At 38.1% G+C, this 12,984-nt stretch overlaps 1 protein-coding gene across 1 annotated transcript in view; it reads left to right on the forward strand.

The window, feature by feature from the left end:
• Positions 1-12,984, forward strand: part of syn2b (synapsin IIb) — a 70,646-nt gene that overhangs the window by 21,921 nt on the left and 35,741 nt on the right. The window contains exon 2 of the mRNA XM_017450360.3: positions 11,852-11,909. Within this exon, the coding sequence (XP_017305849.2) occupies positions 11,852-11,909 (58 nt within the window). The remainder of the gene's footprint in view (positions 1-11,851; positions 11,910-12,984) is intronic.

Here is a 12,984-nt window from a genome sequence, read left to right on the forward strand (position 1 = left end):
GACAAACAAGTCAGTTCCTGTCTATCACCAGCCTCACTTTTCATCTCTCTTAAAGTTACAGAAATAAGACAAAATATGACAGCTTGTCATGTTACTGACAAACCAGAAATTCCTTGACTGTTACAAAGCTCTCACACTGGAGACTCCTTCCATAAAATTTCAATATGAAAGGATAGAAAAATACCATATCACCATATCAGTGGGTATACATTTTTATATAGACATAATAGCATCATAATCTGTATATTATTAGGCTTAAATACAGTATATCTTGATCAAATATATTTTATGTATTTTTGAGTCTGCATTTACATGTAAGAGTCTCTTACAGTCTGCATTTAAAACATATTTAATTTTGAAGCAACATGTTAGCATTCTCCACCATCATTATCAAAACGCCACCAGGGGGGATGTTTTTGGAATGGTGAATGGTGTTCATCCATTAATGTATAATTAAACAGAATCTATGCAAAGGCACACTGAAGCTCAGCTTTGGGAGGCCTTTCTAAGAAACTTAATGTTGACTTTTCTTATATTTGTAGCTTCACTTACACTCAATTTATATTGTTTGTCATTGTTTTCACCCACTAATTCGCCAAATCTCCACTGCCACATGACAGTGCTAGGGCTAGCACATGCTTCCTCTAAGACACTTAGTGATGCCATAGGGGATCTGAACATGCCTAGAGTAGAGCACTAATTGCCCTATTCCAGAGATCCCTGGCGATTCTATTGTCTTTGTATTTCCAGTTGAAGGGCTGTGCTATTGTCAGGTTTTGAACACATCGGTTTAAAATATGAACCTATTTAAAACAGGAGATAAGAAAACCGATGCTAGTCCAACAGTACAATTAAACCTCAACCGCAAATGAGCCCGACTTGAAGTTGGGTAAATTTACTGCATTCGTTTGAAACCTGCAAAGAAACCAAATGACGTTAGATTTCTTATGGTTCTTCTTCAGATTGAAGATTTATTGTGATATGTTGCTGAGAGGCTGAAGATCTGGTAGTAATGGCTGATGTGTTGAGTGTGAGTACACACTGTGTTGTGTGACTCAGTTTCTAGGGAAAGAATGGGAGGTGTTAGAGATAAATATAGTGTTGTTTTTGTATCCTTAGAAATACATTCACAATGCATACCATGTTTGTCTCTGCAGAATGTTAAGCGCAGGGCTTTCTGTGCTTGGATAGCATCAAATCACTGATGTAGCGTTATTTTATATACCAGATAACAAAAAATGCTCTTGTGTTTTCAAAGAGCAAAAACACATAATGAAATGATGCCCTACAAAACCCCCCACTGTTTCCATTTTCCCTCTATTCATCTCGGAGAATTGAGATAAGTCTCTGTCTCCGGTGGCAAAACAATTGCACAGCGATTGATGTCCTCCACCTAGCTGCAGAACGCTTAAGCCTGGTTTCATTTTGTTTTTTAAAAAAAAATGGATTAGGAATGATCTGTACCCCTTGTGACTTATTTCCACAGACTGCAGGATCATTTCCTTCCATTTTCCTTCCCTTACAGTATATTCAGTCCAGTACAGAACGGAGCAGAGATAACTACTCTAGTCCCAATGTGCTCGTGATGTGGTGAGCGGTGATCCAGCATGCATCAGGTGCTCCAGAGACAACTTAACACATAATAGTACTGGGGTGGATTTTTCTACTCTTTCCTGCAGTAGAAGCTGTCTGACAGGTGTCAAAACCACAAAAACAGCATATCCATGGTATGAAAATCAAGATTTATGAATTCCTGACAAGTCATTCTGCAGAATAATACAGAATAAGTATATTAGTATTTATTAGTATGCTAAGTATTTACCATTATATATATATCCCTTCCTTCTGGCCGTAGGTACAGACTACCCATGTGCAGAAAGGCCAGCTATGGTAGGAGTTTTGTTCCTATGGCTATACGAGCGTTAAACACATAGGTACTCAGCCATTGTGATGCCAGATGCATTTGTTGTATGATGATCCTGATGTTTTTCTCCTTCTCCCCTCTATGCCTGTGATTGTTTATGATGGTTTATATGTATGATGTTGTTGTGTTCTTGTACGCACCCACTGTGGGAACAAATTTCCTCTTTGAGGACCAATAAATTATCTATCTATCTATATTAGCACCATTGTAAGAGCAAGTGATGTTACTATAACCTCCGCTGGAGCACTATGTCTAAAACTAAACCATTTTATTCCAGAGAATGGACAGGAATTTATGAGGCTTTCAAAAAAAAATGCTCATCACTTTGTAAAAGCACGGTTTCTCAACCATTAAGAAACACTATAGGTCAAGTGGTAATGTTGTGACCTTTCAGAGACAGAAACGTCCATTTTGGCTTGCTGTGCAAGTGATACATGTGCTATGAGGTCAAACAGAGCAATTTCTGCCTTCGAATGCCATCAAATAAGGACAAATTAACTATTTTATTTCTAGTTCTTGGCTTGCTATGGACTTTGGGTACATTTTGACATAGATTGAATTTTCAGGATAGTACAGTATATAAAAACACTAGCTGATAGTAGAGTCATCATATCAATTGTATTCAATTCATTCATATGGTGGATTCTTTTATCCACACAATTTGCAAACAAGGCAGGATCCATGAGCGTCGAAGACTTACATTTCGTAGAATTGACCAAATGCAAGTGAAGGATAGTTGTAGAAACTATAGAGTATCACTGAGAGACCCTGTGTTATAAATACTAGTCTCAGGCAGGCAAAAGTTTGTTATTTGCCGACAATTACCACTGCATGTTTGAACTGATGCTCCTATATGGCCAGTACTGATAAACTGTATGGTCAAAATGTTCTAAACAAAAATGGGTGCATTGTTCTTTTTTGTTGATTTTGTGTGTTAGAATATGTATAGTATTGAATGTTCTTTGATGTTCTCAATTTCAGTCCTGCAGGGTCAGAATCCAGCATAGACTTTATATATATATATATATATATATATATATATATATATATATATATATATATATATATATATATATATACTTACTAAGCCAAGGCCAAGTAGCAGGCTGAAACATGTCTGTGAGCAGACAGATAAATCACCAAACTGTGCTGGACTCCGACCTTCCAGGACATGAATTCTTGACCCCATCAGTGAAGCAGATCCTGTGATAAACAATGACTCTAAAAAGAACTATATTTTATATAAATCTGAACGCTCAAAGACATTCAACCTGTAGTGTAACAGCATTGTACTGTAAATATACAATACGTAGATGCTCTGCATCCTTCCAAAAAGCTCAAAGCTATTACATGGATCACTCTACAAGCCACTGCTGCACTTTGGATATGCTTAGATTTCTTATGGTTCTTCTCCATGGGCTATCAGGTTGCAGATTTATTGTGATATGTTTCTGAGAGGCTGAAGATCTGGTAGTAATGGCTGATGTGTTGAGTGTGAGTACACACTGTGCTCTGTGACTCAGTTTCTAGGGAAAGAATGGGAGGTGTTAGCGATACACATAGTGTTGTTTTTGCATCCTTAGAAATACATTCACAATGCATACCATGTTTGTCTCTTCAGAATGTTAAGAGCAGGGCTTTCTGTGCTTGGATAGCATCAAATCACTGATGCAGCGTTATTTTATATACCAGATAACCAAAAACGCTCTTATTTTTTTCCAAGAGCAAAAATAAATAATGAAATACTGTCCTAAAAAAACCCCACTGGTTCCATTTTCCCTCTATTCATCTCGGAGAACTGAGATGAGTCTCTGTCTCCAGTGGCAAAACAATGAGAATGCAGAATGCATTTATCATTTCCTCCACCTAGCTGCAGAACACTGGTTTCACTTTGTTTTAAAAAGAGGGATTAGGAATGATCTGTACCCCTTGTGACTTATTTCCACAGACTGCAGGATCATTTCCTTCCATTTTCCTTCCATTATATTCAGTCCAGTACAGAACTGAGCAGATGGCATTTAAACTCCATTAGTACTCTAGTCACGATGTGCTCGTGATGTGGTGAGCGGTGATCCAGCATGCATCAGGTGCTCCAGAGACAACTTAACACATAATAGTACTGGGGTGGATTTTTCTACTCTTTCCTGCAGTAGAAGCTGTCTGACAGGTGTCAAAACCACAAAAACAGCATATCCATGGTATGAAAATCAAGATTTCAGAATTCCTGACCAGTCATTCCGCAGAATAATACAGAATATATTATAATGCTAAGTACTTACCATTATGTTAGCACCAGTGTAAGAGCAAGTGATGTTACTATAACCTTCACTGGAGCAGCATGTCTAAAACTACCAAGACACTAAGAAAGGTAAATATTACAATTAGTCAAATGGAAAAATGATGTCTATATTAAAAATCACATGCACTACAGTACTTCCTCAAGGAGACCTCATGTTTCACCTGGCATTTAATTGGACAAAAATACCATTGCGAAAGTAAAAAGGCTGTCAAACGTAGGATTCCATTATACACAGGAACCCCACCTTTCTACTCACATGTCTCGTGTAGTGCTTTGAAGCTTGTTTGTTGTAGCTGAAAATCATACACGACTTAGAAATTTTAAAAAAAGAAGCAAGGTGTCTTCAAACTTTTGACAGAATGTGCATCAGGGGCAGATATTTGATCTTACATGATAGAATAAAGGATTACATTGTCTTGGCTCTGTGAGAGTCTTGCTGGAGCCATGACAGGAGAGACATTGATTTGTTCTTGTCTTGTTCCGAGAATGATTCAGAACTAATTAAACTGCCCTTGAGCAGTTTTGTGCAGGCACGCAGCTCTGTCAACCCGAAAAGAGCTTGTCTCAAGGGTTGTATCAAAATGGAAAACATTCGCAAAATGAATGTGGGTGTTGGCGAGATATATTTAAAAATGGCATGTCAATACTGACCAAAAAGGCATTGTGCTATTTTAAAATATATTAAATATAAATATGTTTGCTTCATTTCCTCAGTATGTAAAGAGCCACATCGGAACTTTTAAAGAGATGCTTTAGAAACTTTATCGCATTCTCCTGATAGATTTATGCCAAGTATGACAAGCATGCCAGGGCTTTGGCAAATTCCAACATTTCCTACATTGCTAATCATTCCCTATAATTCATTTTACCAACATACATGCTGCAATTTCATTGGACAACCCCTTTAATCAGTTTGGAGTCTCTCTACATTTTTGCAGTGGCTACACCGGAAAGCACAACTCATTGAATGCACTTGTAAATTTCCACTTGTACTAGCAATTACCCAATCAAGCAATCATAAGCAATTAGTACCAACGTGATGCATAAAATTATGCAGATACAGGTAAAGGGCTTCAGTAAACGTTAACATCAGACATCAGAATAGGGGAAAATGTGATCTCAGTAACTTCGACTGTGGCATGATTGTTTGTGCCAGACCGGCTAGCTGTTGAGTGTTTTCAGAAACTAGTGCTCTCCTGGGATTTTTCACACAACTGCTTCTAGAGTTTACACAGAATAGCACAAAAAACAAAAAAGATCTGGCGAGCGACGGTTTTGGGGGCGGAAACGCCTTCTTGATGAGACAGGTCAGAGGAGAATGGCCAAACTGGTTCAAGCTGACAGGAAGGCTACGATAACACAAATAACCATGCTTTACAGCTGTGGTGAGCAGAAAAGCTTCTCAGAAAGCAAAATACATCAGTCCTTTCAGTGAATGGGCTATAGCAGAAGACCATATCAGGTTTCACTCTTGACAGCCGAAAACAGGAGTCTGAGGCTACAGAGGATAATTTGGACAGTTGAAAATTGGGAAAACGTCACTGAGTTGGATTTTGCAATCTATCTAGCTTTGGTGAGTCTTTGCCCAATATATGTCAGCGAGCGTATAAGTGAATTAAGAAAAATCAGACTTATTGAATCAATGTAGCAAGCAAAGTATATTAAATTTGGGGGGGTGCAGGCTGGAGCTTGATCGGTTGAATCTATAATTGGATACATGTAGCACAACATTTTTCCCTTAGAATTGCTAGCACTGTCTCTGAGTCTTTTATCTATAGACATAACCGGTTTGCCCTCCACCTGCCTTTATTAAATAACTTAATCATAGACCCATAAGGACCTGAGAAAGCCCACAAATACGTTTATAAGAAACAAAGTTTTTAAAAAAAAAAATTCTCAATTCTAATGTTCCAGAAGATTTAATTAACTTTCTATAATAGCATGGCTCTGATAGTAGGCCTAATTACAAGATTCTGATTAATGCACTCATTGTAATATGCTATAGTTTCTATAGCAACAACTTACACAGGGACTTGCAGGCTGCATGCTCCACATTAATGGGATTTTAAAAAACGCGTGTAATTATTGATATGGTGAACGTTTCTGTGAGGAGACATTTATTTAGCTTGTTTGGAAAGAGTCTTCAGTGTCCGCACGTTGTAATAATCAGAAGTAAAGCTATACGTTGTCAGATCTCAGGATGGAAAGCTTTGTGGTTTCATAGTAACATGGTAACAAGCTGCATTGTTTGTTTTATTAACTTCAAGAGAGAGAACAATTGGTGGTGAGGTAGGTACGTTATAGTTTATAGCTATAATGTAAGTGATAACAGGAACTAACTTGCTTGAGTTTAATTCCAGAACATTAAACTTAATTATAAAGTAATAAAAAGTATAAATATATACTTTAATTAATTGGAAAACATGGCAAATTCAGAACATTAAAGTCCATAAATGAAGTTATGTGTAATTAAGTGGAATGACACGCTAACTGAAATGTATTTAATACTTAGTGGAGAAGCCTTTGTGTGTAATGACGCTTCAAGACACTTCCTGTATGAAGAAATTAATGAGTCGCAGTATTCAGGTGTGATTTTGGTCCGTTCTTCTAAACATATTGTCTTTAAATCTTGTTCAGTTGGATTCGAGTCAGGTGATTGGCTGGGTCATTCTAAAACCTTGATTTTTTTTCTCTGAAACCAATTGAGAGTTTCTTTTACTGTATGTTTTTGATCGTTGTCCTGCTGGAAGTCCACCCACGTCTCATCTTCATCATCCTGGTGGATGCAGCAGATTCTTCTGAAGAATCTTCAGGTAAAGGGCTCCATTCATCGTTCCTTCAATTATATGCAGTCTGTTGGTGTAGTGTTTTTAGGGTGATGTGCAGTGCCATTTCTTCTCCAAACATGGTGTGTAGTATCACAGCCAAAAAGTTACATTTTGCTCTCGTCTGACCAGACTACACTCTCCCAGTATCTCATAGGCTTGTCCAAATGAGTTGTAGCAAATTTTAAACGAGCTTCGACATGCCTTTTCTTTAGTAATGGAGTTTTGCGGGTGAGCGTGAGGGGTGGAGTGCATTGCCTATTGTTCTCTCTGTGACGATGGCACCTGCTGCCTCCAAGTGTTTCTGGAGCTCTTTCTGAGTGGTCCTTGGCTCTTGAGCTAGAAAGTCTTGGTCAGAAATCTTGCGAGGAGCTCCTGTGCGTGGCCGGTTGATGACGGAGTGATGTTGCTTCCACTTGTGGATAATGGACCCAGTGGTGCTTACTGGAAGATTCAGAAGTGTTGAAATACGTCTGTATCCGATTCCATCAATATGTTTCGCAACAATAATGTTGTGAAGGTCTTGGGAGAGCTCTTTGCTTTTACCCATCATGAGATGTTTCTTGTGTGACATCTTAGTAACGAAAAGCCTTTTTATAGACCATCAATTTACTAACCCAGCTGATATTCATTTGCACATATAGGGGGTATAATTACTTACCGATTTCAGCTGCTTCCTTGCCTTACCTTGCCTTGGAGAACTGCTTTTCCTTAGCGTGTTCAATACTTTTCCCCGTGTCATTCCACTTTGTTACATAACTTTATTCATGGACTTTAATGTTGTGAATTCTTTATATTTCCAGATTTCTTGAGTTAATACTGATGTCTGGTGAAAATTTCATGTGAATAGTCTCATTGCAAATATATTTACCTTAAAAAATGTTGACCCGCTCAATACTTATCTCCCCCACTGTATATATGGACCATGCTGTCAAGCAAATACAAGCAAGCACATCAAGCACGTACATTGAAAATATCCTCAATTACTTTCCTTTGCACTTTTACCATTGTCTCCTTGGCAGAGTGAATAAATGTCCTCATTTTTAGTGTACATTAACATGTTCAGGCTGAGATCAGAGAGGCTTGGACAGCTCTGAATACTCCCACAGCACAGAGTTTGATTAGTGCTGTCCAACAACACAGCATGATATTGGACTTGCTTCATCAGTTTGTGTGTCGGGGCGGTTAAGAAGTGTGTGTCAGTGTGTGCATGTTGTAGAAAGTTAGTGAGCAGTAAGTGAGATTGATTGAGTCTAATGGGAAGTCAGTATATATTAGAGTAGTGTGGTGTGGGATAGGTGTCTGCATGTGGGTGGTGTTTTTGTCTCTAACTGTGAAGTCTTTGTGAGACTGCATTATGAAAAGCACACGGACAGATTGTGTGTGTGTGTGTGTGTGTGTGTGTGTGTGTGTGTGTGTGTGTGTGTGTGTGCATGTGCGTGTGTGTGTGCGCGCGTGTATGTATTCCGCATAGACTACCTACAGCATCCTCCTTAACACCTGTCTGTGTCCTAATTAGCCAGATGTGTGGGTTATATCATGCCCCACTGGCCTCATATAGCATCTTTAATTTATATTAAGCAATTTATCTCTGTACAACACAAATACAAAAAGGTAGCAACAAATTACATTTAAATTAAGAGTCTGTATCTCAGTACATGACAAATGATCCAACCTATGAAAGGCACCATTACCACAAACAAGTCAATGCAGTCCAATTCAGAGATGCAAGAAGAAAGTAAAACAAATAGTTAAATCTAAATTAAAAGCTAAAAGACTGCAATTACTTCTACCTGTGTTAGTTCATTTAAGTGAGCTTTCATAATACTTAATAAGTGTACCTTTAACAAATGCTTTCTTCAACAATGGATTTTGAATTCAAAATCACGTTTTTTGAACTTCTGTACAATTTTATCTATTAAGTCTATTAATCGTACAAAAGTAATTCAGTATGTGCTTAATAGATTTAGATGAAATTGTGCAGAACATAAAGTAAATAAAAGGAAAGATAAAAAAGGAGTAAGTTAATGATTTAAAAAGTGTGTAAAGCCAGCAGAACTGAGTGATTTATTTAATGATACAAACAGAAATTTAAAGTTGGCTGAAGAGAGCAATTTATTTTTACTTGTGCATATGAGCAATTATTTACCTGAGCGTTTCTTTAGAACAGGGCGACATGGTGGCACAGTGGGTAGAATTACCACCTCAAAGCTCCATATTGAGCTGAGCCGTGTTCTGTATGCACTTCCTGTGTCTGCAAGGGTTTCCTCCGGGTTCTCCAGTTTCCTCCCGCCTCTCAAAAATATTCTGGTGACCTGGCGATGTTAAATTGCTTTAAATTAAATAGCGTGTCCTTTCCAGGGTGGATTCCTGCCTCACTCCCAGTGCTCCCAGGTTCTGTATGTGTGACCCTGACCTTGAGAAAGCTGTTAATGAAAATGCCTGAATGAATGAATTTCTTCAGAACTACTCTACCACACTCTGCATTTAAATAACCTGCTTTCTGGCTGATGCATCTACAATTTTTCTCTTTCTGGGACAAAATAGGCTCCGGAAAAAAAGGTCACATTGATTTATTTCCATTTTGTAAAAACTTTTATTAGTTTGTTAAATGAGTCACAGATACTTCATGCTTGTGTAGCCAAGAACATAATCAGCTTAATGAATTGACTGGCAGAACATTTTAAGTTTTGGCACTGGGCACTGAACAACTTTCTACAAGTTTTCTACACCATGTAACTCCACCGCACACATTAAACAAAGTTCTCAACTTAAGCACAAAATGAGCTTTCAACACTATTGATTTAAGATTGGATGCAAATTTGAAGCATCTCCATAAAGATTGGTTCAAATCCAAACGTAATTCAGAATACTGGCAAACAAAGTTATTCCAGGACATCAATATGTACATACACCATACAGTATGGCCAAATATATGTGAACACCTGACCCATACGTGGGCCCCAAACAGTTGCCACCACTGTTGATAGCACATAATTGCATAGAATGTCTTTGTATACTACAGCATTAAAATTTCCCTCCACTGGAACTAAGAGGCCCAAACCTGTTCCAGCATGACAATGCCCCTATGCATAAAGCAAGGTTTAAAATGACACGATTGGACTGGAAGAACTTGAGTGGCCTGCTTAGAGCCCTTCCCTCAACCCCACTTATCACTTTTGGAATGAATTGGAAAGCTGACAGCACCACAGGCCACTTCGCCCAACATTATCGTTCGACTTCAAAAATACTCTTGTGGCAGAATGGACAAATCTCACAGCCCAGCTCCAAAATCTAGTGGAAAGCCTTCCCAGAAGAGTGGAGGTTATTCCAGCCAAGAGGGACTAAATCTGGAATGTGGTGTTCAACAAGCACATATAGGTATGATGGTCAAGTGTCCACAAACTTTTGGCACTGTAGTATATATCATCACCAGAAACACTGAGTGTCTGTGACCGTCATTCATATTTTGTTTGCCTACAGTGCCTTGCATAAGTATCTCACCCAACCCCTTGAACATTTCCATATTTTGTAGTGTTACAACCTGGAACTGGAACATAACTGGGATTATGGCATGAATGTACACAAAATAGGCCATAATATTGAAGTGGAACAAAAATTAATATAGTTTTATAAATAGAAATCATAAAAAGTGCCCAGAATGTGTTTGTCCTGTGTTCTCCTGTCTGAACTGTGGATCTCTCCAGCTCCTTCAGAATTACCCTTGGCCTCTTGCTTGCTTCTAAGACTAATGCTCAGTCAGCAACTTTTATTGGATGGCTTCCTCTAGGTATATTCTTTCCATTTTTAATAATAGGTAGTCTGAAGGGTGCTCTATGGGATGCACAAAGTTTGGGATATCTTTTATAACCAAATCCTGAGTGATAATGTTCCAGACCGTTGTCCTAGACTTGTTTTGATAGCTCCCTGGTCTTCATGATGCTGTTTGTTTAGGTATGTTCTCTAACAAAACTGTGGAGCCTTCAATATTACGGGCTATTTTGTTTAGATTCATGACATATAATCCCGGTGAACTTGACATACTGTACAATCCCCTATAAGTCCAGTTCAGTTCCAGGCTGTAACACTGCAAACTGTGGAAAAGCTCAAGAGGCGGTAAATACTTATACAAGGCACTGTAGCACATACCTACTGTGAGCAAATGTGCAAATATTTATGTCTCATTTATGTCTGATATTTTGCCTCAAACAGGCCTGGTTTCTATATAGCACATTGATTATTTGTCATCTCTAAAGCAACCTGACATTAATCTGCTCCAGGTTTGCACCGAAATCAAATAAATCCAATTATAAATTATGATGTGGATTCAACAAAATAACAACACTTTACTACCAAGCGTTCATTCCTGTTTTTCAATTATCTTTTTTTATTTATTGATATTTTATTGTCCTGATTTATGCAGAGATAAAACCTTGCTGTGTATCTGGGTCATCTTAAAAACACACACACACACACACACTTGGCTCAAAATGTCCCTACAAGGTCAAAACTGGCAGATGTTAAAATGAGCAAAGAAAAATCGCCTATAATGTTCTAAAGTCAATCTAAAGTGCACGGAGTCTAATTCAACAGGGTTTTCACTCAGAAAAAAATGAATAAAATAGGTGTTAGTTGCATGGTGGATGTCCGATGTTTTTGGTGCTGGTTAATTATATTTCTATGCTTTATATGACAGTAAACGATGAATCGATTCCCAATATATGAATGTGTTTGCAGGATATTACGTATGTCTAGGTTCAAAGCTGAATGGTTTGAATTTATTCTATTTCTCTTTTCCTTCAGGGCAAAACTGTTCCGTGGGAAAAAGGTCCAAGGAGAATATGATATCCGAGTGGAACAGGTAAAATCATTTATTACTATCACTGATGGCCAGGACGAAACAATTAAGCAAGACATTGCTCATTATCAGACTTCTTATTGGACATTTCAGCGCAGGTCTCGAATGAATCTGTCAGTATTGGGAACATTTTTTCCCCCCTTAATGGTACATAACGCTGTGAAACACAAGTTGAACTGTGTTGAAGCAGGTTAACAAATGTCATGGACATTTCCAGGAAATGGGCAGCATGTGGCAAATCTCATTATGCCGTGGACCCATCAGTGATGTGTGATTTGTTCTGCAGAAGCTCATGCGTCTAAGACCACATTGAAAGCATGCTGTCTTGTAAAGACGATGACTCATGAGTTTAAGTATGTCTGAGTGTGCATTAGCTTAGACGCTGACTCTTGCTGATGTCCTAATATAAGAACCTTGCTGCTTTAAAATAGAAGCATTAACATCAGCGTGGTGGTTAAAAGGTGTATATTTAGGTCACTAAAAGAGTAGTTTTAGTCAAATCAATGTTAAATTGTGTCTGTTATCTTGTTATTTAATCCAAATGGGCAGTTCATGGCCCAAAGTTACATCAATATTTATACCTGGAAACTGGCACATATTCACAGAATAGCTACATGCTGGCTTAAGTTGATTTTCTGGGTGCCCCATACAGATTATGCCAATCACCTACATGTAGTTCAAGACTTTGAGATCGGGAATTCAAGGCAGAGATTTCCAATAACCAATATCCAATTCTTTTTCAATAGCCTGTATACCACTGAAGAACGAAATATAGGGTTTTTTTTCCCTCCTTTGCTGTCAAATGTAATACAGTGTAACAAAGACTAGACAGTTTAAACATTTCATCTAATCTAGGAGTCGAGTATGTTGCCAATATATTGCTACACAACTAGTCCTTACTGTGAATTGCCAAATTAAGAAATGCAAATTTGATTTAACAATATGGCTTCCCAACCTCTTTATTTGGCAGCTTATACAGTACATAGCACTTGATCTAGTACATCTTATTAATCGCACAGGTAGATGTTGACCTGCTATGGTGTTACTGCCTGTCGCACCTCCTCCGTTGTCCATAGAA

The sequence above is a fragment of the Ictalurus punctatus genome, chromosome 21, assembly GCF_001660625.3.
Source record: "Ictalurus punctatus breed USDA103 chromosome 21, Coco_2.0, whole genome shotgun sequence".
In the NCBI taxonomy this organism is placed as follows: domain Eukaryota; kingdom Metazoa; phylum Chordata; class Actinopteri; order Siluriformes; family Ictaluridae; genus Ictalurus; species Ictalurus punctatus.